Raw genomic sequence first — 26,674 nt, 5'->3', positions numbered from 1 at the left:
GTATTCTACTGACCGAAGGAACTAAAAAGATGATTTATAGAGCTCATTACAACTTAAATAAAAAATACAAAAACAAAAGCCTGTTTGTCAACAAATATGCCACAGGACATGCAAGTGTGTAACATCATATTCATGATAAAATACCATAAAGTTTGATAAAGTCAATGTGAAGTTGTAATGCAAACCCCAGAGGGACACTACAGGAATGTAAGACCTATTGAACAAACGTCACATGCTAAAATGTCACCATGTATCATCAGGAAGGAGAACTAACTGAGCTTTTTTTTATGCACAGGCCTGCCCTATATCGTGGTGATGCAGGAATGTGAGGGATGCTGAGTGCATGTCCACCTGATCCACTCTCTGCCCGGGGGAGGGTCTCCACGCTCCGCTCCTCTCGCCGGCTGCCATAACAAGCTCGGCTCAGGCAGGAGGGGGAAGCGCATCCTCGGAGAGATCTGCTGGAAATATGACTATCAGGGGAACCTAAACGCGTTATTCGTCTCCGGTCACATGATTCGACAACTTGATGTTTTTGTGCTGTCATCCTAAGGACATAGCAGGAGAGGCAAGCAGGGAAGAGACCAGCCGACATCAGGAGCCGCTGCGCCGTGTGAGGCGAGGTCACCGCAGAGTACTACGGTAAGAGGAAAAAAAAAACAGCTCTTTAAACCAGCCGGGCTACTTTCCATTTGCATGTTTTTGCGCAAACACCGACTGTTTTCTGTGTGTCTTTTATCTCGTTTTCTTAAACCTCTCCCTGGTGCTCAGTGTAGCTGCGATGTATTAACCTCCGTGCATTTATCTTAATTAGTCCACACTGCATTACGCTACAAGCAGAAAATGCTGTAGCTGCTAGCATTCCTCAACACACAACATGCACTACAGTAAATATGGGTTAGTGGAGCAAATCCACACGCCCTGTGATCACCAGGATGCCCCATGAGAACATTTTCGCCTGTACAAATATTTTTTTTTACATTAATTGTGGTGTCATGTGAAAAATGTGTTATTTTGGATCGCAATTGCGAGCAGATTTTATAGGGAAGGGGCGCACTCGATATGCAGCATCTTCACTGGTCTAGACAGAAAACGCAAGGGGGCGAGTACAGGTAGTACACATGTAGACAGGCCTACGCTGCATACTAAACATGCACACTGGACACTGTATTTTACACACTATAGGTTGTTTTCTTGTATAGATATAATAATGTGCCAGTTTATTTTATTTTGAAGCAAGGGCATATCCAGGTCAAATGTATGATTTCAAAATAAAATACACATCCTTATCTCAGACTCCCTCATTTCTAAATGTCTTTGTGGCACTATGACAATGACTGGCCCATACATCTGGAATACAACATTAATGGGACAATAAGATGTCATACTGTAATTGTTGCAGTGTAGGAAACTGGTGGAAATGCCATGTGTTCACATGATATGAATTATAAATGTCCCTCACTCACCATAACCTCATTCACAACAACTTCCATTCCATCCCTAATTAAATGGCCTCAAAACGCTGATGTTAATTTTAGAATTTCTTCAGTTTTCTCATCTGTGGTCTGAATATTGGGACACATGGCCCACATCTCTTTCTCCTTGGGAATACATGAGCTATAGTTAGACACATGCTAATTTGAGGTTTCATTTCTTGATGCTGCCTTTTAAATATCCTAAAATGAGAATAACCCTAATGTGTTGAAATCATCCACAATGGTGTCATTGAGCATAGCCGTGAGCATGAATGAAAACAGGACATTGATATAACAACATCCTGTGTAGAAAGACATGAGTCATTGCCGAGTCAACATGATGCATTTCTTTTACATAATATGTGGTCCATCTGCTTGAGGGTAATTCAGTGGTTGCCATAGATGCTCTATCAGATGACAGTCATAAAACCTTATTCAATGCTTCACTGGTGTCCTCTTGTATGAGGTGAGTGTTGAACACCTGGTCCGAAAGAAGAATGGTTAAAGATTTATGTGTGAGTTAAATGATGCCCTCTCAACTGCAGTATCTTGATTTTCAGTCATGGAAAGTCCTTTTTCCATCCTTGTTTTTCTGTACTCATAGGTTTTATTACGCATCTCCACATTCATAATCAGTTTAGTATGCAATGGAAATGTGATTGGTTTGTTGTATACAGTAGATTATTTCACAGATTAAGTCGTTTTTGTAAATGTTTGCTTATTGCTGAACTATTTTAACTGGAGATGACTTGTAAAATGTGGGAAGACAAGTAACTTTATAAAGACTGATTCATGTTTTAACCCTTCTTAATCATGCCTGGCATATTCAGTCATGTGGGCTAATGAAAGGTTAATTAGCCATATACATTTTCCATTAGGTGTCTTGTTAATTATCCTTCATAATCTGCTAAACTGAACTGTCTGACTTTTGTCTAAGTGGCCTTCTTTCTCTGCTGTTGACACCCTTGTAACAGTTTGTCATTGAAACAACTGGAATGGCCTTGTAGATGCTGATTATTATTAACTGTATGGACTCTCTGCATATGTAGAGTAGAGTGCTTCACATAACCTTGTGAAGCACCTCAGTACATTTTTTGATTAGACTGCACTCTTGATTATGATAAAGTGTGTTCTGCTGTGTTACTGTATGTTTGCAACTTGATGTAAACCAGGGATACTCTTCAAATGTGTTGCACTACGTCCATACATTTTATGAGAAACAACACGCTCCACTGCATCATCACAACCCTATTTAAAAAGGTGCATTATGCCCCCCACTCGAGACTTGATTATCATCTTATTAATACAGCATCTGTTTAGAGGCCAGTGTTTTATAAATTAACCTTGACTTGTGGTGTGACTTGCTGTGGGAAGAGGAAGTACTCATGTTGTCACTCCGTCTGATCATGAGGTGTGAAAGAGTCAGAGAATAAAGCTGCTGGGTCCAATTTAAGCCTTAAAAATAGTTTAAAATATCACAAATAACATTGTATTTATACCATATAGTCAAGTAAAACATAATCATCAGACTGGACTGCTGTAACACAGTTTGATTCACAGTTCTTGCATCTTCTATTCATGTATGCTGGACTCTAGTGAAAGGAACACACTTGTCCCTCTTGGCTGAGCTGCAGCAGAACGAATGGTGGAGCTGTAATTGTGATAATCATTATCTCGTGTCCCTGGATTCACCTACGCTGTGTCCCAGAAGTGTCATTTTCAGATTCCTCAAACTTGAGGCTGGAGATTACTCTACTCATCTAATATGAATGCATAAAAATAATATTCTTTTGCTATTTCCCCCGGTGATAGCCACTTATTTCTAAGCGTGGGGGTTCGATGCTCAGGCTCTGATTTGCTCATTCATTTTAGGGGAACATTTCATCTCAAACAAATATTCAAATAAGGCATTATCTAGTGTTAACTTTTGGTGAATTAAAGAGATAGCTATACACCCAAATGGCCACCTAAATGTGTATTTTGGATCTTTTTTCTCTAGTGTTGTGAAATTGGCAGATTTCATGAACTTTAAGAAATGTCTTTTAATGGGTTTTTTTCTCGAAAAGACACGATTGTTTCACTGTTTCATATTTTTTGTATTGTATGTCTTTATTGTCTACTGTAAAAAGCAGCATTTGTTCTTGTTCTCCAGGCACGTTTTCAGTAGGCAACCTCAACAATTGAATTGACTAATATACAGATACTCAGTCACCACAATCTGAACTTGCGCACATGTGTGAAATCAAATGTATCAGCCTGACTGACAAACCGCAGTCTCTGCTTGCTCTCCATGTTGAGCATCATACAATGAAGGTTCCTGCATGCGTCTGAGCTCTCTGCAAACCCTCAGTAGTTTACCTCATTTTATATAAAACTGTGGATTCATCATCTCAGGAAAATCATGTGCGCCTCCGGGGCAGAAGCCATCAATATTGGATTATGTGTCAGGAAGGCAGTATTTGAATAGCATGAATAGCTATTCATTACACTCGTTCATTATTAAAGTTGTTTGAATAGCGTCATCAGATATAGGATTTTTAAATATTTTCACCAAGCAAATAACGATTAAAATAATAATCCCAAAAGACTACAATAGTTATATCTAATCCTTTATTACATATTATATAGAGACAACTTTACCCTGCAGCAGCGCTTAGCTACAGTACTTAGTGTTGTCTGTTTTGGTATGAATTAATGATTGAACCACAGAGTGCTGGGTGATGACTGCACTCCCAATAAAACTTTAATGGCCTGCATGTTTCCCCTCTTAGTCAATGGGCAGAGTGGCACAGAAAGGAAGCTCTTGTGCTTGCGGTAATCGTAAGCCGCGAGAATGTCTCCTTATTCTTTTGACTGCATGTGTGATGCAGAGAGGGAACAATAATCCGTCTGAAAAGATGAAGATGGCTTTATAAAGTCTCCCAAATGACTTGAGCGCAAGTGAAATGCAGTATGAATAACTTAGCATATTATATACATTTTTTATACCCATTATCATTTAGCCGAGGCTTCTTAACATTAATGATTATATATTACCATAGCAAAAGGCCTAGCCTAATTATTTTAAGCATGAAGTAACTTGAGTGTAGCGCATAACCTATTGTATCTATTATTAAAATAGTTTTACCGCTGCTCGATAACTAAACTTTTCTAAAAACCTTCTGAATATAAACTAGGGAGTTCAACTTGGGAGCGGAAATGTGTTCAAATTCAGAGGACAGACCCATTTCCGCCTGGTTACTCTGTGATTCATTTTTGATTGACAGATTTAGTGATGAGATTTATGTTTTTAGGTCAGGTCAAATGTCGCATTAGCTGTTTCCTGACAGTTTTTCCTTAGTATATGTTTTAAGCATGACCTTGTTGTATCATATGTACATTCACTAGCTCCACATATAGAATAAATTCACTGGAGATTTCTCTGCTGGATGAATGTATCCAGAAATTGGTGCCATACCATCCCTGTTTTGAGACTTGTTACCTTGAAGAAAACCTTCATTAATTTCATGTCAGTGTCAATTACTAACACAGGGAGAGCTACATGGCCTCTGAAAACCGTTATTTAATATATTCTGTGGTTAAGGAGGAGCCAGGAAAAAGTACTGATGGACTTTCTATAATAGATGCCAATTATTACAATTAATAACATTATGGAAGATGAACAAACAAAAAAGTCAGGATTACTCTACTGGATTTCATTTCATTTCAAACCTTTATTTATCCAGGTGTATCCCATTGAGATCATTGATCTCTTTTTCAAGGGAGACCTGCTCAATTAGTTTCGATCTTTCTGTTCTGTATCTTAAAGGTCACCTATTATGCAATGTCTTTATACATGTGTCCCCTCTGTGTAAAGAGATTCTGAAAGTTTCAGGAAAAAAGATTCACTCACTTTTTGTCCTGATCCATTCATATAAAAACCTGTCTGAAAATGAGCTGATCACATTTTTTAAAAACATTTTTTAAATCCTCTTGAGCAGAGAGAGGAGCTGTGGATTATTGTTATTGATTAATGCATCAGTGTTTCTTAGGGTCAAAAACACTAAACTCACAACTTAAAATGAAAGCGTTTAGTTTATTTAATAAAAGAGCACATGTTCAATGTGAAAAGTGACAGTAGATATATCTGGCTGTGTTTCTAACAATGACGTTTAAGAGCTTCTAAAGTCTCATTTATAAGAGATCTATTGACCAGGTTTAGTCCTCAGGATAAAGTTGGTGCTTTCAATGTCGAACAGGTTTACGTTCAAATGCCAAACATTTGGAAAAGTTGAGCAGAGCTACTACAGCACTTGTGAAAAGAGGTGTTCTAAAACATTGTTCATTCATTCTCCTCACCCAGACTGAGACTGAGTGGGCCGTCCTGCTGGGTTTAGTGACTAATTCACCTCTTCTCCTCTGCTTTCAGCCTCTCTGCGTCACAGCGGCCAAGTGTTAACAATATGGCTTTGTGTCTCACACCTGTGGGCAGAGGGACTCGGAGAGTAGGAGTGAGGGGCAAGAGGGGCACACTTTTTTTCTCAGACTCGAGCACTGCAATAGAATAACATCACTGTATACAGTCGAATTCATGTAGAGATTTGCCACTGCGTGTAGCTTTAATTGGACTAAATTGTCTGTGAACATCACTCTCTTAATCAATGTGATTATATTCGAAGGTTATATTGTTAGAAGCAAGTTGTATATGTGTGAAAACTCCTCATGTGTACCACGGACACTGTTTGGGAAGACTCATTTGGGGATCATTAGATTTGCATGGTTGGAGATAAATAGCTTGTTGTTGTTTTTGCTTTGCGACAGTGGGTTCAGGGAATTGCAACAAAGGGTGTTGAAGTAAACAGTACACTAACACTAGCCATTTACATCCTCACCCATTTGATTAAATGCAGTCATTCTCTCAGACATACTGTGCGCAGATGCAAACTCCCACTCATTTCACATCTGTTTGTTGTGTCATCATGCGTCTTAGGGGTATTTTTTCCCTGGCCTCAAATAGTGTTTCAAAGAAGGCCTGCCTCTTTTATTTCTTGAGAATATAAAATAAAGAAGACATTTGGGTTAAGTTAACATTTCTAACTATTGTCTTTTGCTTTTATTTCCCAGGTTCCCCTGTGATTTGATCCCAATCTAAAGCTCTCACAAGGGCCTCAGGCTCCACCACTGACCTCACTGAGTCATCTTTCATCCGGTACTATCATCAATATCTCGGAGAGGATGTGAGTAGGAGAAGGACTGAGGGTAGGAGACCTCAATAAGTCCGACCAAGACAGGAAGTGGGATCACATGGCTGCTATGGACTGACGGGTCAACTGATACCAGATCACACTGGCTTTGCTTGGAAGTGTAAGTCTTTTATTAATCCATCTGACCACCGAACAGGTCAATTACGCTTCAGGGAATCAATTGTAATTCTATCTATTAATGGGAAATAATCTAATAATTACAGTGTCTCCTTTCTAGATTGATTCTTTTGACCTTAACAATGCATCAGAAGGTGATCGGAGACATGTAAACAAGATTGAGATAACGATACAGTAGCAGTCCTAGTATAGGGTATACGGTTTTGTGAGGATTTGTAGCGAAAGGAGGGTTTTTTTTATGTGTATTTTGACAGGAAATCATGTTGCAATGCCTCAGAGTGAACTGCATTTAAAGATATATCAGCGATGTACCGCTTCATCCTTTTTACTGCCTCTGTGTACCAAGTATGTCTTCCATTGTAGCTGTTATCTCCCAACACAGAATCCATCTCCTCTCCCCTCTCCTCTCCTCTCGTCTCATCTCCTCTCTCATCTCTCCACTCCTTCATGCTGCCACACTACCCTGACATGTGTTTGTGCTCTCGTCCCATCGTTTCCTTGGCACTTGACAATGGCTGTTTCTGGTTTTCCTTTCTTTTTTGCCCTGCCTTTGTTTCCACTCTCCCTGGAAACTAAAAAAAAATCTTGTTGTGTACAAGACATGCCATCTATTCTTCGCCAAGCGCACAATATGGGTCTGTCTTTGGGCCTGTATTGATTTGTGAAGAAACTAAAACATTAGATGTCATCATTAGCTATCAATTGTATATATTTTTGTATTAGTTCCCCTGTGAACAGAACATTATTAACCTTTTTATAATGCAAAATACCTTCCTGCAATACTAATGACACCTATATTTTTTAGCAGTGTTTTGTATGCCTCATTACACATTTGTAGTCAAGCAAACCTCAAGATATCGCTCTGATAGTTCCAGATTAGAAACCATAGTTCAATAGCCATCACATCTGGCAAATATCCATGAATGTCCTTTCTACAATGTGGAACACATTGAATTATTTAGAAATCATATATTTTTCAAGGGAATGGAGGTTTCAATTGCTGTAAGCTTTTAGCAAGGTCAGGTCAGTGAAGCTCCTATTTGTTTACATATCGTGCAGCGTTTTCCATAGCCTACAGTACTGTGGTGCATTCCAATTAATATAAATGTAATGTTAGAGTGTCGTGTGGTGATGCAGTAGTGCATCATTTAGTAAAGTGGATACACAATGTTGGTCTGTCTGTCTGTCGGTCGATTCACCACTTTAATCCAGACTGAAACATTGAACTATTTTATGCATTGCCATGACGTTTTTTACTGACATGAATGTAGACCTAGGGATTCATTATAATACATTTGGTGTCTATCATCAAGTCAATATTTTAATGTATCCAAAATCCGATTATGACCAGATATTTGCTAAATAAAAGCCTTATTTGTAACTTGCTAGTCTATAATGCTAAGCTAATAGGAAATACTGTTAACTGTACATTTTACCAGCTACAAATGATTGTCATTGTGACAATATTAGCATGCTGGCTGAAGTTAGCATTTAGCTGTGCCTGAATTTAGCCTCAGCGTGGCTGTAGACACCAGTCTTGCTTTATTGCACTTTGCTGCGCATCCTGTTAAACTGTGTATAAAAGTTATTGCACATAAGACTATTTTCCAAACGTTCACAACAAACAGTATTCATATATTTTAGATGACATTAACGGTTGACTTTGCTTATTGCTCGATCTGGTTTTATAGACCCTTTGTATACTCATAACTGTTCAATATAAAACCCATTTTGATTTCACTAGATAGCTTTCCAGGGTGTACCCAGCCTCCCAGTGCATGATGGGATAAGCTACATGCACTATGACCCTAAGGTATGGATAGATTGTAAATGTAAAAGCAGATTAAAGCAGGTAGGGATTATCTGTAGGGTTGAGTTAGATTTAAATGTAATGACATGTCAAGAGAGCAAATGCATTTATATGTGTAACATAAACTACATTGAAATTCTTAGTGAGATTAATAAAGTTTACATAATTATTATTATTAAAAGTAACCGACTGATTTAGTGCTGGTGTCTTTTAATGATGCCCAGTAGTAATGTAAAACATGCATGATTGGCAGTGTTTGCAATTTTTTCTGATTTGTAGATTGTAAGACTACCATTAAAAATGTCCATAATAATTGACAGCTGTTTCCCATTGGCACCTCATTGCAGCGCAGCAGTACACTTGTAAACATTGAATTTTACATGTTTAATCCACATGCTTTTAGCAAAACAATCGTAAAGGATAATTGCAGGGAAAACTTTCATTTAGATTCCTGGCTGCAAAGCTCAAATAGATTCCCCACAAACACATGGCTGGAGGTCAGCATAAAATCATATTGTTATGCTTTAGGTATTTATAATCTGCTTAAGTGTTCGCAGAAACACATTTCTGAATTCAACTGATTTTCATGGAATTGGAAAATAAAATATTCTGTTTATATCTGTAAGGTTACATTTGTAAATACAGTCATTTTAAAACAGCATGGGGAAAAACTGTTGAAACTCTGGTTGGAAATAGATAACACATCGCCTTCCCCAGCAGTTTGCTTTGAATTATTGATAAACTTGAGTGAACCCGCTGCAGGTCGGGCGAAAAGAGAATTCATATTTCTGTGGTTGGTGTTTTTTATTTTTGATGGTTTGGGAGCCAAGGTGAGGAAGATGTGGAAGTGAAGCAGAACAGATTCACCAGGGCACATTTTAGGGTGCCTCGAAATGTGAGAGACGTATAGTATATATTACTATTTATTATTTTTCACTTGTTTTTTTTTACGTTTATCTAGCTGTCTCACATGTAATGCACAGTCATGCTTATCTTCATCTTATCTCTGTTCACAAAATCAAAGCAGATCAATGTTGAATGATTCATATTAAGGTTCAGCCACCCTGTGATGCATTTTAAATGTTAGCATTGCATCATGCATGGATGGGATGGATTCCTTCTGCTCTCCCAACTCAACTGATGCAGTATAATTTAATAGCCTGCAAACATTTATGTCAAGCAGGTGCAGGAGGTTGAAGGTATCACCTTGCTGTTAGTCTTTCATTAAACAGACAGAGGCAGGGATCTGGAATAAATGATGAAATAGCTGGTGGGGATGGCGAGGCCAATTATACCAAAGCGTGTTTTTCCTCATTTAAAGTGGGTCTCTCCAGCAAATCCCCTTTCAAATGAGGGTCACATGATGTCATATGCTAATTAAGATATATAAATAGTGCATTGTAAATGGCATTAGCCATAGTGAATAATGTGTCATAATGAGTCATAACAAATTCTTTAAAGATAAATGCAGATTGAAACAGGAATATGAAGAAATGTACATCATTAATTCTCACAGAAAGTTAAATAATGTCCTGTCAGTCGCCATGACTTTACTGAATTCTCATTAAAGTCTTGTTTACATGATAAATATCAGGCCCTTTAAGGCTAAACTGAAGATATAAAAATTGTGTTTGTAATCAAGGACTACATTTTCGAAGCCTTGAATGAAGGAGAACGATGAGCATCTTTTGTAGGACCTATAATCACCATGTTTTACTAAATGCTTTAATGAGCAACACAAAAACCCTTGTTCCTTTTGGTCTGAAAAAGAAGTGAAATATGTATGTTATCATTTGGCCAAATCTACATTGCCTTCCCCTGGAATAAGACACCTTATATTTCTTCCTCTTCTTAGTGTTCTCTCAATGTGTGTCATCAATCCCCTCTGTTGGCCAGAGGGCCACACTGCAACACATAATGATTCATCACATAGGACTCAATTCTATTCCATTTTTCCTTTTAACCGGAAAATCTTTGATCTAGATTTGACTCATCATTTCTTCATTTAATGGAGTCATTTAAAGTGACAGTGCATTTGACATGTCTTTATATGCCCCTTCTGTTCTTTCATTTCCTGGCTTGGCTTTTTGCTGTATATACTGAAGCTGCCAGCAGATGACAGATATGCTGCGACCTGCGCACTGACCCGTACACCCAGCATGTCTTGCAGCATAGAGCTGTAGGATGGCTCTGTGTGAGTGAATGTGACTTGCCCAGTGGGGTAGAGTGGGGAACAGGTGCCGACACTGTCAGCTTGTTAACACTGGCTTCTCCAACAGAGTGCGGCACATATGCAACACATAGCCTTTGGCTGTGGGACGTATGTGCAGGCATGCATACATCTCTGAAGTGAGAAATGGCGTTGTGTGTATCTGTGATTTGCACGCAGCGATGATTCTGGGACATTAAATGGGTGTTAGGGGAATTGGATGTGTTTGTCCAGTGATTATTGTTAAAGAAATACAGATCTGACTGCACTGAGAAGATTAAATACATGAAATATAGCAGTTTTGTGCAGATGGTACGTGTGTAATCTTGTCAGCATCCTGTGTGCTGTACTGTTTATAACAGCAGAGAGACTGTATAATGTGCAAAACACAAAGCCCCTAATTTGTTGTCCAATTATACTTTTATAAGTTTTGGCATACATTTGTTTTTGAGCACATTGTTAGAGCGTTATCATGTGGCTCCGTTTTCTACATAAGCCTGGGAAGATACAGTTATGTGAAGCCCCCCTAGGGTTATGTGGAAGAAATTCTCTCAAACATCACAAATTAGGCCCCTATATGACCCATTTCTAGAATAACTAAATTGACACAATGAATTATTCCATGCTGTCTTGTGGCCTCTATAACGAGAAGGGGACTTGGTACAGAGGATGAATTAGGACACTGAGTTCTTGCTTCTCTCATTTATTCCATCAAAGCCATTTAGGCAGATTTGCCCCGTTTGCCCAATTTATTCTATGATTTCTTACCCTCTCATTATAACAATGGGGAAGAAAAGAGGAAAATGGATGTGAGTTTGAAGAAATTGGCTTCTACAACTCGGAGATAATAAGACGCAAGGATAACGTGTCAAAATCTATTTAATTCCGGTGTAGTTGTGAGTAACTTGATATATACTTTTCATTTTGGAAAGACACTCGCAGAGCTCTTCCCAAAATAAATCTCAAATAGCTCCCAGCCATGAAGCAAAAAGGGAAAAGTGAGAATGTGGTTTAGAATATAATGATGGTTCAGGGATAAAGAGGGAGAGTGACTGAGGTATAAAAAGAGAGGAAACAAGGAAGATCACACCTAAATGATGTCCTCCATATTTCAAATCATTGATGAACAGTGTCTTATTGTGACCATGCAGGATGCTTTCCCAGGCTGAACGGTGCTGGACATCAAAGACAACGCTGCAAAATGAGATGGCTTCTAACAAATACTACATTGAGCTCAACTCAAGTGTCAAATCCACAGTCTACGGGGGATATGGTTACTGTCACCTGAGGGTTAAAGCCTCCTCTCCGGTTTGATGTCTGAATATTAGGCTATTTGATATGCTGCAGCTCTTTCAAGTCAGCCTGGCAGGACCAGACTGCCGGCAGATTTCCCACAAGGACTGTAACTGCTCAGCAGAGAGACAGACATCACTCTCCAGCCGCATCAAAGCTGAGCAGCTCTCCTCTCTGCCCTCTGCATCTTTTCTCACAGCTGCAGAGGCTTTTCGTAGAGATGTGGCGCCTTCTAGTGGGAGGTGGAAATAATTACAATGTTGAATCTGATTTTGTGTTACAAGTGACTGTGGTTCTTTTCCATCCACAGTGACAATGGTGTTGTTTCTGATTGGGATCTCTATTGCTGTGAATAATTCATCTCATGAGAACCAAACTGCAGGTAACTGTAGAAATGTTTTTGTCTATTTCTTTGCATTCATACAACACATGGAAAGGATCAGTGAGACTACAGCATTTAGCTTTTGAAAGAAGAACTAACAATTTTTTCTGCATACATATACAAAGCTGAATGTATTAATACGGCTCATTTAAAGGACAACTGCTGATACCACCTTACTTGGTTTAGTATGACCAGTTCCTTATGGTACGGTAATACATGTTGGCAAACTTTACACGATTATTGGAGTGCAATTAAAATTAAAAAGTCAGTTTGCTGACTTTTTGCTACTCATTCTGCCGTGACACTACATTTTACTTTATAACATTATCCTTTCACGTGTGGTTACAGTGGTCACCACTCAGTAAAATTACAAAGTATTGCTTCAAAGGAATAGTTTCCATTCTGGGAAATCCACTGATTTGCTTTCTTGCAAAGACTGAGATGAAAAAAAAATTATAAATAGATAACCGCAAGTTAGCTTAGCACGGAGATTGGAAACGGCGGAAGCGGTTAGCCTTACTGCGTAGGGAGAAAATCTACTTCTCAGCACCTCTAGATCTCACAAAATAAAAATGCTTCAAATTGAATGTACAGATACAGTGCAGCAAGACAAAAACTATATATGCACTTCCCATCAAACTTATCCTTTGAATATCAAAAAGTTTACAATTGTTTTCATTAAAAGTATACTGACGACTTAGTGTTCTATCCAGAAAACCCCACCCACCAGGGGGCTCATGTGTTGCCCTCGACACTCATCATATCCCTGCTTCTTATCATCGTTGTCCTGCTGACTATCTACTGTCTCAGGTGAGTAAAGAAACATTCAGATCTGGCTATTTTAGTTTTGGAGTGAGTCTGTGCCTTCTCTCCTCTCTCTCTGTCTCTGTCCCTTTAAGCGTGTGTCTGTGTGAGAGTGTGTCGGGTTAAAACTTCAGGACGGGGGTGGTTGGGGAACATGCGGTGAGCATTGGCTTATGGGTAAACAGCTGCTTCTCAAGTAAGCCAGCAAACAACAACAGCTAGGTCAGGTCGGGTCAGACTCATTCACTGATCAGCCGGCTCAGAGCTCTTTCCCTGACGGAGACATGAGGAGGAACAGCTTTGCCTCTCTCACGTGGTTGATATTGGTTTTAGTATTTATCGTTTGCTTACTTTATGTGCTCACCAGCTATGTTCTAGTAATTGGGGTTCACTTGTTTTTGCTTTCCTAATAGAGATGTCTTCCCTTTATCTTCTCTGAGGCTTTTTTCTTTCTCTGCTTCTCTCTGTGTGATTACTACAGGTTCAAAAACCACAGGAAAGCTCTCGTTACCTCGGTGGACAAAAAAATACCTAATGGCTTCTTGGAGGAACAAGGTAACATTGTGTTGCACTCAATATAACCACCAAGTGCTTGAAAATATAATACAGCCTTTTACTTTTTATTTCTTTTTAGTTTTAAGTGTAGCTTTACATTCTTTATGGACTAGGAAAGTTTTACGATCTGAAGTCCAAGGAAGCTGGAAAGGTCTTGGAAGGCCCTTGGCTTTCCCAGCACATAGGGAGTCATATAAACTTTCACTTCAAGTAGAAAGTTCATAAATTAGGGGAAAGGCCAAATTCTGAGTTAAGACAGTTCCTTGCAGCAGCAGCAGCGGCACCATGTTTATGACCGGAGAAATCATTTCTGTCATGTACCCACAAAAGTAGGAAATCTTAATGGCCATCAGGCTTGTTTTTGCAGGTGCTATGAGAGCTTGTAATGTTCTCTGTTGGGAAACATTAGTTGTATGACTGCCATATATTCCCTAAAACACAGGAGAGCAGACAGTGGTCCTCCTTCCCAGATCCCCCTCGCCCTCCAAGAGGTACTTCCCCATCCCTCTGGACTCGCTGGAGGAGGAGTACCGGATACGCTCGGCAGATGACGGCAAGCTCTTCAGAGAGGAGTTCAATGTGAGTTTGTGTGGTCTGACTAAGATCTTTGTCCTGCAAGCACAGAACAAATACAGAAAATAGTAATAAAATGTTATGTTTGTAGGCTGTCGACCCCCGGCTTTATTTTGATCTCATGAGTATTGGGGGGGGGGGGGTTCTTTCTTTATAGTCGCTGCCGTGTTACTACCACCACGGGTCTTTTGAGGAGGCGAGCCGAGAGCACAACAGAGAGAAAAACAGATACCCAAACATTTTACCATGTGAGTGTCAGGATGTATTCTGCAGCACACAATATTAATGTAACCTTTAGACTGCAGTTTTATTGATCTCTAAATCGTAGGGTGATGTGGGCTGAATGAAAAATAAGCCTATTATTTACAGGATCTTTTTTCTTCTCTCTTCCTCAGATGATCATTCAAGAGTGCTGTTGAGTCATCTTGATGGACATCTGTGTTCAGACTACATAAATGCATCCTACATAGATGTGAGTCTTAGTAGCAATTAAGCTTGTAATATGGAAGATTCTTGACACATTTTCATTAATACCATGTCCATTCACACAGGGTTTTAAAGAGAACAACAGATTCATTGCAGCTCAAGGTACATTTTTCAGTTTGCTTGAGTTTTTAATGAATGTTGAGCATGCAAGCATTCGAGTTATAACCATTTGCACCTTATTTTAATACTTTTCTTGACGTTGCTTCAGGCCCAAAGCTTGAGACGCTGGCCGACTTCTGGCGGATGATATGGGAGCAGAAAACAGCAACTATAGTAATGCTGACGAATCTGAAAGAAAGGAAAGAGGTCTGTCTAAAAGTATTCTTCCTCTGCAATGCACTTTTATCATTTTAAATAGGGTGTGTATAGATTTAACCTATACAATCGATATGGCTTCAATTCACCATTAATGAAACCCTTTTGTATTCACATGACCCAAAGTCATGGGCATCATTTATTTGACCCCTTTTCCAGGATCCATACAAAGTGTCACCCAGCAGATTACTTAGCATCGCATTAAATTTAGCCTCAAAGGGATGATCAATTGAGAGCTCAACTGCGGGTTTGATAGGGCAGAATGGAGGCAATGGGGATCAATGACGGAATAATTGTTGATAAGATCCTAAGAGGCTCCATGATAATTAGTCTGAGATTGTAGTTAATGAGTTGAAACGTCAGTGTGAAGATCGTATTGACTGACAGAGTCGCACAAAGTCCCTGTGATTGCCTTTGGATTGGATTGGGAAAAATACGTCAAATACACATTTCTGTACGCACACCAATAAGATACACAACATACGCTGATACAATGAAAATACCGTTTTCTTTTCCTTTTAAGGTGTATATTTTTCTTATAGTTATTAAAGACTGACCTCTTTCTTGTTCTTATTATGTTACCAGGACAAATGTTATCAGTATTGGCCAGAGAAAGGCTGCTGGATGTACGGGAACATCAGAGTGGCGATGGAGGACGTCACTGTACTGGTGGACTACACCATTAGAAAGTTCTGTGTTCAATATGTAAGTCAAATGTGTGGATCTACATATCAATATGTTTATAAAAAATGTTTAATTAAATCACCTTTTGTATTATTGTTAAACAGAAAACTGTGTCTCAGTTAGCAGCATGGACTTCAGCTGACTTCACAGCACGTCAGCAAAAAAGTGATTATACTGTGCAGCAGAAATAAGGACACAATAAAAACAACCAAAGATTAAGCTAAATGATGCCTTTATTTAGACATACACATGCTATTAAAATAATAGTGTGCTTTTTCAATATTGTTCTTAATATACTCCTTAATTGTTATAACAACCTATCATCATAATAGCTAGATTCTTATTAAAAATTAAACATGAAACAAAGCTACATTGAGATGGTGTAGTTCCCCATGGAGACATTTTAGTAAACTATTATGAGATGCAAAATATAATAAATACATGGAAAATGGAAACAAATTAAAGGATATTAAAGGATGTATGTTATGGGCCCAGCATGAAAGTGTAGGTGTATTTAACATACAGTAAACACTACAAATGTCTCATCTTTAGAGGTTCATACAGCACTCTCAGTGTCTGTAGTTCTCTCCGTGTGTTTTTGATGCTGCCATCTCAGCCAAGCCTTCAGATTGCAAAATTCACTTTGTTCCCTTTCCATTTGAAGCCGGAGAAGTGGAGATATCCTCTCTGACTCTGTGAAAACTGTGACTGTGGTATAGCGCTGCAGCACGAGCTGGCACACTGAGAGCTTTTACATCCTCTGAACACAGAGCATGACGTTGTGTTCTCTTGAGAGAGCATTCATGAGTAGGAGAGCGAGGCAGAGGCAAACCAGTACACATGTTTAATAATTGTATTCCGTCACAAGTAGCGAAATGACAAAAAAAGACAAATGATTCAGTCAATTTGAGGGTACTTTTCCAGTAGGTAGCATAGTATATTTGACTGATGTGTGTCTGCACAGTGAACATGCTTCATGCTCAGGTTTGTTTCTGTGCTTCGCAGCAGGGCAGCGACGGCCCCCGAGCTCCGCGCCTCGTCACCCAGCTCCACTTCACCAGCTGGCCAGACTTCGGGGTGCCGTTCTCGCCCATCGGCATGCTGAAATTCCTCAAGAAGGTCAAGACTGTCAATCCAACGTATGCTGGGCCCATTGTTGTGCACTGCAGGTAAAATCTGTTGTAAAACAAAAGCCAGAAAACAATATATGACTATAATCAATCAGCTAAGGTTTTTATAGAGCACATTTTATACAGCAGTCGTAGACCTCATGTGCTTAAAAGAAAAAATAGAAATAGGCGCAGATCATTTCTGACAAAAACATATATAAGATAAAAAAATATGAGTCAACAAGGTATTACAATAAAAACATAGACAAAGTTAAGAAGGAATTTTCACATTATTATAATCGGAATGATAATACTGATTCTAAAATAAGGATCTTACCAATAGCCCTACATTTTAAACTTAACTAAAACTTGGTGAAATAAAAGTGTTTTAATCCGCTTTTAAAAGTTGACACAGCAGAATTTCTTTCCTGCAATAGAAAGTTCAAGTTGTACCATAAGGAGTGAATTTAGATGATTTATTCTCTCTATAGGAAAGAGACCTTTGCATAAATGTAATTAAATACAGTGAAGAGAAGTTAATAAAAAGAGCTGCTTCATTTCATTATAAGAGACAAGAAAATACTTTGCGAATGATGAATTTCCCTATTTGCAAGAAAATCTATTCGCAAAAATGAAATTTGGTATGTGAAAAAATCAACAGTTCTTAAAACTTTCAACACAGACCTGTTGGGATATTTTCTGTCTTTTGAGGTATAAAACACTACAAATAAACTTATTTTGTATTTGTATCATGTTAGGTTTGGTAATGTTACTGTAGAGCTCAACTTAGTTGTAGGTCAAGAGTATAAAAACTGAATTGAAGCATAAATAAATATATACTGAAGAGTGCATATGTTATGTTTGCCTGGCCAATCAGTGCAAAGCCTCACAAAAGAAATCAGCAGCTCAGAGAGCAACTGCAGCAACAGGTGCTGGGGGAGAGGGCCTGTTGTTCTTGAATGGGGCCCATTGAGGAGCCCCTCGCCCGCTGTGGACGGCAGCTCTGCTCCCCGCGGAGCCGTCTGCTCAAACGACCTCAGTAAATCTATTAGGAGTGTGCTTCAGAGGTGAAGCACTTTTACACATGCTCATGCTCCAGGCTGTCCACAATTGACGTCTATGTTAAGAGAACAGGGATAGCTTGGCAATATATTAGAAGAAAGCAGAAGCATTTTTATATTTCTATATAGTTATTTTGTGTTGTCAGTAGTTATATACAGAATAGTTTGAAGCTTCATTCATAATGTTGATATTGAAGTTCTAAATTCACCGTCAAATTTTTCTGTTTTGTTTTTTCCATTGTTTTATTTATTTTCGAACCAGTTATTTATTTATAGTTAATCTTTTCCAAAATACATGTTGTTATCTTAATATGTTGTTTAGTTTGTTATGTCTGGTGTTAAGCCTTTTCCAAAAGTTTGCTTTCCTACTTCCTAACACTCACAGCTAAGTTAGTTTTATTAAAGAAAAGATGACTTGACAAAAAAAAGATCAACTTGATTTGTCCAATTAATCACTTTATATAAATTGAGGATTTTAGTTTCAGGAATTTAAATTTTAAGTAGGGTTATTATTATAATGTCATAAAATATGATTTTTGCCTTCATTCGAAAACCCTAATAGAAGCTTAAAATAAAAGTAGAAATACATTTGTTTCAACCATTTGGTGCATGTAATGTTCCTCTGTTGCTAAGGTTCTATGTGTGCTATACAGAAACAATATTGTTTCAAGTTCTTATCCGAGACATTTTCTTCCATAGCTTCACTTTTGTCCGACCTTGTGCCTTCCCCTTGTTTGTGTTTCCTCAGTGCCGGGGTGGGGAGGACTGGGACGTTCATTGTCATTGACAGCATGATCGACATGATGCACATGGAACAGAGGCTGGATGTCTTCGGCTCTGTGAGCAGAATACGAGAGCAGCGCTGTCAGCTCATCCAGACAGATGTAAGTGTTGACCCTCTCCGGCCTGTGGTACCCGGACTGACAGCTCCACTCTCTCTCTAGTGTTGGAGGCACAAACAAGAGAGGACACAGAAAAACAACCTCCTCTATGATACACGGAAATAGTAAAAGATAGTTTGGCAAACTGAAGCTACTTCTTCCACCTTTTCCTCTGTGTTCCCCCTCAGATGCAGTACTCCTTTATCTACCAGGCTCTGCTGGAGTACTACCTGTATGGAGACACGGAGCTGGATGTGTGCTCTCTGGAGGGCCATCTGCAGAGGCTTCACAACACCAGGGCTCCCCACGACAGGCTGGGCCTGGAGGAGGAGTTCAGGGTAGGATGAAAGAGGCTCACTCTCAGACATTTCAGTCAGTAATGAATCGTCCCCATCACCCTGCGCCCTGCATGGGTAGGAACACTTGCCCAGGGTGCCCCCCTTAGCGGTACTAACATAAATAGCAAAGCTTTGTATCAACTAATACTTTATAAGAACCCCCACATCTGCCACACAGGATTTAATATAACGTGGTGAAATATTCTAATTTTTGTTCTCACAGTTCCGTACACTCTTACTGAAATGATTCCCTAATGCCTCCTCTTCTTCTTCTTCATCTCTGAAAATACAAAATGTTTTTGTCCAGCTTCTGTGTTTTTAAAACTGTCCGAGTCATCATATTCATAAGCGTTGAGCTGCCCTGCACTGATGAAAAACAAACCTTTCATCATGTCAATCTGCTCCTGCTTTCTCCTGACAGAAACTGACCAACGTCCGCATAATGAAGGAGAACATGAGAACTGGAAACCTTCCCGCCAACATGAAGAAGAACCGTGTGCTTCAGATCATTCCTTGTAAGGACTGCTCTGATACTAATCCATAATACATCACATCCCAGTAACATCAAAGTGCCACACTGCTGGTTATTTTTATAGATATACACAGATATCCGGCTAATCAGGATGACTATGATCAATGGCATTTAACTACAGCTTGTATCTTGACTGAAATGTGAGAGTAGAGTGGGAAAGGGAAATTGTGGTTACAACTTTTTTTTACAGTGAAATCTGATATCAGCTCTGGCGCATTTGGCTTTAATAACACAGCAACATTTGAACTTAGCTGTTATGTTTTCCATCAGCCTTTTCAAACTTTTATTTTATTAATAATCACTTATGGAAAGTTTTTATTTTTCCTTTTTTTCTTGTGCAGATGATTTCAACCGAGTAATGCTGTCAGTGAAGAGAGGACAGGAGTTCACCGACTACATCAATGCCTCCTTTATTGATGTAAGCACTCCCTCTCAACCTCCTGTATAGATTTCCCATAGAAGTATATATAAAGCTCATTGTTGCCTTTACAAACAATGCAAAATATGATGTTTGCTGCACTCTCAAGTGTTGTTTACCGGATGATCTGCCCTCCAGGGCTACAGGCAGAAGGACTATTTTATCGCAACCCAGGGCCCACTGTCTCACACAGTGGAGGACTTCTGGAGGATGGTGTGGGAGTGGAGGTGTCATTCAATCGTTATGCTCACCGAACTCAAAGAGAGGGAGCAGGTACAGTACGCTGCTCCTGCAAAAGTACAGGCTGGAAAGTGGAGTTGCACATTTAGAAAATCTCTTTCATTTCATTTTATTATTCGACCTATTTCTTATTCCTGACAGCCTGTGTATGCATTTAATCGTTTTATATTACTCTTGTGGTGCACACTGAAAACACAGAAAAAAGAATAGGACATTAATCAGTCAAATGAAGCCTGATTGTATTTCCATCTGACCTTCTCCACCAGGAAAAGTGTTTCCAGTATTGGCCATCAGAGGGCAGTGTAACATTTGGAGATTATACTGTGGAGCTGACTGCAGACACACAGTGTGAAACCTTCACTCTCAAAGACATGGTGCTCACCTACAGACCAGTGCGTAACGTTTTATTCCTAACATTTAAAAACAGAATTTCAATTCCCCTGTCTACTTTATTCTATCAGTTTAAAATGCATGAAATGTCATTATATCTAGCATCTTTAGCTGCATTAAAATAACAGAGAAAGCACTCTATCTCACCAGGAAAAGAAGTCGCAACACGTCCGACACTTCCACTTCCACGGATGGCCTGAGATCGGAATACCGGCTGAAGGAAGAGGGATGATTGACATTATTGCCGCTGTACAGAGGCAGCAGCAGCAGTCTGGAAACCGTCCCATAATTGTGCACTGCAGGTGCGGAAATTCAGTTCTGATAATTTTGCAGCATTTGTATCTGCAGATGAACATTTTTACAGACATGGTATAAATGTTTCTGTCCGCTCGTGCTTTTTATTTCAACCCTTTTTCTTTTATCACCTGAATCTTTTAGAGGGATATTGGAAGGAATTACATTTTTCCAGATACATTTTTCTCTCAAACGCCTGTTACAATAAATTGTACAGTTTGCCTCAGTAGACCTGGTGTTCTATGCCTAAACCACTTATGTGATCCCTTATAAAGACTTAGCTGTGAAAGCTTTGATCAGAACCTAGCTTCAGGTGAAGTGATTCTAAAGCAGCACACCCCTGTGGGATTGATCCAATCCACTGATTCACAGTCAATTAAAACCTCTCAAAGTGAAATCTCCTCTGACTCCCACTATGATTAATCTGATAAGATGAGCTAACGACAGGAAATGGTGTCATCACTCTCTTCTATTCCTTCATCACCACTTGTCTAAGAAGGGCTTTTTAAAGCTTTTTCTCTGCCCCTGGGAAACGGGGCTAACCCGATGCAATCCCCAAAGTCTCTCTACACTTCGCTTCCGAATCACACATCACTCTCACACTCGCTCCCCGTCTCTCTGTGTCTTCCTCTCTCCATCCCACCATCATTGTAAACATTGACTCAGTCAAACACTGAGCTTCCAAACTGATTAGTGTTAGCGTTTGGATTAGCCTTTCTTTAAGTGGGGATGATTATTAGGACTATTACACAAAGGTCACCTTTTCTCTTGCAAACTTTTTAATTCAAATGGGGAAAAAAGCATCTGCTGCAAGGATTACAAGAGATTCATTGCAGCATTCTTTTAAAGAAATGTAGTAGAAGTAGTGAGAATTTAAAATATTCTTCTTCTGAGCTTTATTTTTCTAAATTATCTGTAGTTCTTCTGCAGCAAGGCAACCCATTTTCAAGGCCGTCCAGTGTGTGCAGAATGTGATGTGGTTGCTAATGTTTTTGTCCTTCATGTTTCAGCGCTGGAGCGGGTCGGACCGGTACCTTCATTGCCCTCAGTAACATTCTGGAGAGGGTGAAGGCTGAAGGCCTGCTGGACGTTTTCCAGACCGTCAAGAGTTTACGCATGAAGAGACCACACATGGTCCAGACTGTGGTGAGTAAAAGAGATCCTATCAAACCCACTGTGCAGAATCCGTCAGCTTATTCACATTTGTGTTGTTTGGAACTATTTCTACATGTTTATGCAAAGTAACACTATTTTATTCTGCTTTTTCTTCCAGGAGCAATATGACTACTGCTACAGAGTGGTTCAGGATTTTGTTGACATTTTCTCAGACTACGCCAATTTTAAATAATACCTGTCAAATTAATGTAGGCATTTCCCTTTCCTGAATGTTGTTTTCTAAAGCAAGCTCTTTTTACACTTTGCACTTGATTACAGATCTAAACAATAATTGTAACATACTGTAATATAATGGAAAACATCTGTACTCCAGGAGAGTATGCCTCTGTCAGGAATGCTTGATCGTCAGGCTTCCAGTGTAAAATATGGTAATTATAGTGGTTTATGGTACGGTTGGGTTCTTCGATATGTATGTTCTGCTTCAGTTTTATGTTGCATATGTTGCAACAGTGTGAGGGTCAATAAAGGAAACATTCAAAGATTGTATTTCACTTAATCTATGAAGATATTGTATACTGTATATATTGTATTTATTGCTAACTACCTAATTGCATCTCATCTGTTGTGGAAAACATGCATTTTATTTTTATTTCTGCTTAATTTGTCGCTGGCCACAATGCCTGTTTTTTACATTAGTGTTGTTTGATTGCTATGAGGGGAATACATTGTGTGTTTGAAATATGGTAAATATAATTACTGCTTTTGCTAAAATAATGTCTTGTGTGACATGTGTGAATAATATTTATAATCTACTTTGAGCTCAAACAAAAACACAAGACTCAAGATACATTTCATTCTGTTAGACGCTGCAAATGTTCTCACTTCTGTCTATGAATAACTAAACAGCTGCTGCCTGTTGCAATTTTATTCAACTTCACCAACTTTCTTGGGTTGCCCGTGGCAATATTACTTAGTGGATCGGTGCCTGACGCTGCAAAATGCAATTAGCCCACATTGGAACAGGCAGAAAAAAATGGATTATAACATCCCAACGTATCTTTCTACGTACGTAATATTTTACAGCCAATCATGACATCCTTCCCTTTTTATACAAATTTACATTTCCACTTTACATGTTTGCATTAAGCAGTGCCATATTGATTAGAGAGACATTTCTAATCATGCAAAACCTGTCACCAAGTGACGCAATTTTAATACAAACAAGCCAGATGATTTTTGTTTTATTAGACACACTTTTAAAAATGCATTGTTTTCAAATAATGGTTTACTGTATGAATCATGAATTTCTCAGAATATTATAAGGAAAATAAAATGTACCATAGCTTAAGTTAAAGTGTGAAAGATATGAAGAAAAACAGAACATTTGAGTTTTATTGAAATAAGAGATGTAGTTGAACCTTGTCTGGACAAGTATAATGAAAGAGCCAGTGTAGAGCTAAAATAGGAAGTATGCATGCACGGGCATTATGAAATGTTTTGAGTGGTAGTACGTTTGGTATTTAAGGAAACTCCAACATTGCTGCTAAATCAGAAGCATATATTTTTGCAAGGCTTCTGCTTACTTCTTTATAAAACAGTAAGCTTGGTTTGGGTGAACAACTTTCTACTGTTTATACATGAAACACTGATCGTTTTTGTTTATTTACTGTACATAATGTATCGTTGTGATTATTATTCATCACCAATGTTAACTGCATTGTTAACTTCATTGTATTAAATGTCCATGCTGAAAGAACAAGAAATAGAGGCAATGACAGTGAGGCCTTGCAGCTGGTGAAACATAAATGCATGGGCATCTTGTTTCAGTGATGTTTCTGCCTTTTTGAATCTGTATGGATACTATTTGTTTGATAAAAGCTGATTCCAATAAATTATAGATGGAGAGAAATGCCAGATTTTATCCTAATGTTGTCTTTTCATCTGCCCCATACACAGATGCGTTCGATACAAACACAATGATGTTTCTGATCTATATTTCATGCTTTCTGAACCCTCATGGTGACGCCAGCATATTGGAGCACTTAGCCAGGTCCATTAGCAGTATTTTGTGTTCCATTAGTCGGTAAATGTGTCACACCTGCAGAGAGGGGGATTATAATCCTGACGGCGTCTCCTACAACACCTATAAAAATCCCCCTCTGGCTAATGCGCCACATGCAAACAAAGCCAATACAGAGGTGAGTCAATCCACAATGAAGTTTGTTCAATGCTTATCAAGTTAGACTCGCTCCTCTTGGTAATTACTGTCTGAAGTACTCTTTGCTAATGTTGGTCATTGCTTTGTAACCCCCGGTCTGAGAGAAGCGGCTGTGACATTATTGTTTTTATTACTAATGTGTGTCCCTCTGCAGCTGTAATGGAAGCGAGCAGCAGAGTGATGGTGCAGGTGTTGATGTTGGCGTTGGTGGTGCAGGTCACCCTGTCCCAGCACTGGTCCTATGGGTGGCTACCAGGTGGGAAGAGGAGTGTGGGAGAGCTGGAGGCGACCATCAGGGTGAGTGATTTTTAATGTGGATGAGTCTAACAGTTTGAGCAAATGTGGTGTCTTGAAGGGAAAATCTCCAAAATGTTTCAGTTTAGCTTCTTTTTGGTAAATGTTCTTTTGGATTCAGATTTCTAACCCACCTTGGTTTCATTGTGTTCAGATGATGGGTACAGGAGGAGTGGTGTCTCTTCCCGATGAGGCGAGTGCCCAGACCCAAGAGAGGCTTCGACCATACAATGTAGTAAGTGCTTATTATACATAATTTATCACCAATGTCTACTTCAATTGTACAATATTAATGTACAGTACACCACTGTGGGCCATTGTGTTCCCAAGCAGCAATGACAATATACAAACTGCTCCAAAGACTGTTTTTATTTCCCCCTTTTTGCATGAGTGAAAATGTGAATGCCTAATTTTATGTTTTTGAATGATGGCAGATGTGATGCGTATTTCCTTGTGTGCTATCCTGAATGAAGATTGAACCATTTGTTGGATTAAATATTTAAGCAGCAGATGAAACCGTTAACTGTGATTTAATTTCAACCTCTTCAGATGAATGACGATTACAGTCATTTTGACCGAAAGAGAAAGTTCCCTAATAATTGAAGAGCTACAAAAAAAAAGAGAGAAGAGAAACACGGACTGTATTTGCATCTTCATCAACACCGGTGAAGGATCGCAGGAGACTGACTTTAAAAAAACATATTGCACAGATCAATTGAAATCTATGTCTGTAAGATTTACATTTAAAATTGTAATAAAGATTTTGGACTCTGATGAAATGATCAAATCTTTTTTATTTAGTTACATTGTAATCTAACCCTGTGTATCTGGTCATAAGAACTGAAATGATGCTATTGAAATATAAAATGCAATTTAAAAAAAAGAGCTTTTTAATAGATTAAATTGCCTTTGTAAAGCAGGCACGACCGACAAGCATGACAAACTTGTGACACAACAATCTTAGCATGACAACAGCTGGTGATTAAGGCCAATTTATTAGAAATCAATGACTTAATTGAATTTGTTACAGTTTGGCTAATTCCATTTTCTGCCACACCAGTCATGTGCATATGTGATGTGGAAAATTACACCAGATGATTTTTTGTGTTGCTACCTGAATGTTGATTAGCCCCCCCTACATGAAAGACAAAACATGTTCGGCTTGTGATGTCCACAACAGCTTTCTGTAATTTAGGAGAACTGCAGCCATCCAAAACAGAAAGGGAATAAAACTTTTTTTCCCCCTCCCTCCACTTCGTAAAAGAAATTGGTGTTCATTATAAAAATTGGAATTTCATATCGGGAAAGGAAAGGAATCAGCAGGGGGCATATGTTTTAAAGAGAACTCATTTTCTGGCAAAGCCCCACAGACAGAGCACCATACTAATCGCCTGGTGCATAAGGGGCCAGGATTCATGAACTGTGCTGACACCGTGGAGGCCCCGCATTGTTCGAGCGTGGTTGTAATGCACGCCAATGAACCCAAACCCGCTGGCACAACTGGGAAAAGGTGAACATTATAAAAGCACATAGAATTAAAAAGAAATTAAACCACATTCCATTGCACTTCCAGAACAATGCTTGTTCATTTGTGATACTTCACATCGTTGGTTTAATATTCATGGTTGTAATTTGCATAACACAATCATTTCCTTTGATGAGGAAAGACTTTTTTTTTAAAAGTACTATATTTCTACTTGACAAAGTTACAGAAGAACATCTTGTCTTGGTTATTTTCTTCTGAAAGTGAAAAGGAATAGATGTATTCCTTATCTTAATGGGGTTTTCCATAATATTGCATCATCCTCATAAAGGATAATTGTGCTTTTATAACATT

At 38.9% G+C, this 26,674-nt stretch overlaps 2 protein-coding genes across 3 annotated transcripts; both read left to right on the top strand.

Moving 5' to 3' along the window:
- Positions 1-422: 422 nt before the first annotated feature.
- LOC117499397 (receptor-type tyrosine-protein phosphatase epsilon-like) lies at positions 423-24,234 on the top strand. Of its 2 annotated transcripts, none has more exons than XM_034151756.1 (21): positions 423-642; positions 6,579-6,818; positions 12,458-12,529; positions 13,243-13,339; positions 13,815-13,888; positions 14,331-14,467; positions 14,619-14,709; positions 14,857-14,933; positions 15,013-15,049; positions 15,156-15,253; positions 15,848-15,967; positions 16,952-17,115; positions 18,865-19,000; positions 19,186-19,335; positions 19,757-19,850; positions 20,209-20,285; positions 20,424-20,558; positions 20,792-20,917; positions 21,066-21,217; positions 22,220-22,355; positions 22,483-24,234. In XM_034151756.1, exons 3-21 carry the CDS (start codon positions 12,463-12,465, stop codon positions 22,555-22,557), a joined length of 2,043 nt encoding a protein of 680 aa, XP_034007647.1. In that variant the 5' UTR covers positions 423-642; positions 6,579-6,818; positions 12,458-12,462; the 3' UTR covers positions 22,558-24,234. The 2 variants fall into 2 exon arrangements, with proteins under 2 accessions (XP_034007647.1, XP_034007646.1); XM_034151755.1 differs by having other exon boundaries at positions 13,231-13,339.
- Positions 24,235-24,702: 468 nt separating this feature from the next.
- Positions 24,703-25,568, top strand: gnrh3 (gonadotropin-releasing hormone 3). The gene is made up of 3 exons (XM_034152460.1): positions 24,703-24,840; positions 24,992-25,072; positions 25,387-25,568. The coding sequence occupies exons 1-3, from the start codon at positions 24,703-24,705 to the stop codon at positions 25,438-25,440; spliced, it is 273 nt and encodes a 90-aa protein (XP_034008351.1). The 3' UTR covers positions 25,441-25,568.
- The last annotated feature ends 1,106 nt before the right edge of the window (positions 25,569-26,674 follow it).

Source organism: Trematomus bernacchii, unplaced genomic scaffold (genome assembly GCF_902827165.1).
Source record: "Trematomus bernacchii unplaced genomic scaffold, fTreBer1.1, whole genome shotgun sequence".
NCBI lineage: Eukaryota > Metazoa > Chordata > Actinopteri > Perciformes > Nototheniidae > Trematomus > Trematomus bernacchii.
Note: the sequence above shows the minus strand (reverse complement) of the source record. Positions and strands in the feature narration are given on the sequence as shown.

Bases quoted from the DNA above. Each gene is read 5' to 3' on its own strand.
- LOC117499397 (XM_034151755.1), top strand. From the start codon at position 12,463: ATGGTGTTGTTTCTGATTGGGATCTCTATTGCTGTGAATAATTCATCT. The intron at 13,340-13,814 runs GTGAGTAAAGAA...TGATTACTACAG, and splicing joins CTGACTATCTACTGTCTCAG to GTTCAAAAACCACAGGAAAG. The intron at 13,889-14,330 runs GTAACATTGTGT...CCTAAAACACAG, and splicing joins TGGCTTCTTGGAGGAACAAG to GAGAGCAGACAGTGGTCCTC.
- gnrh3 (XM_034152460.1), top strand. From the start codon at position 24,703: ATGGAAGCGAGCAGCAGAGTGATGGTGCAGGTGTTGATGTTGGCGTTG. The intron at 24,841-24,991 runs GTGAGTGATTTT...CATTGTGTTCAG, and splicing joins AGCTGGAGGCGACCATCAGG to ATGATGGGTACAGGAGGAGT. The intron at 25,073-25,386 runs GTAAGTGCTTAT...CAACCTCTTCAG, and splicing joins GGCTTCGACCATACAATGTA to ATGAATGACGATTACAGTCA.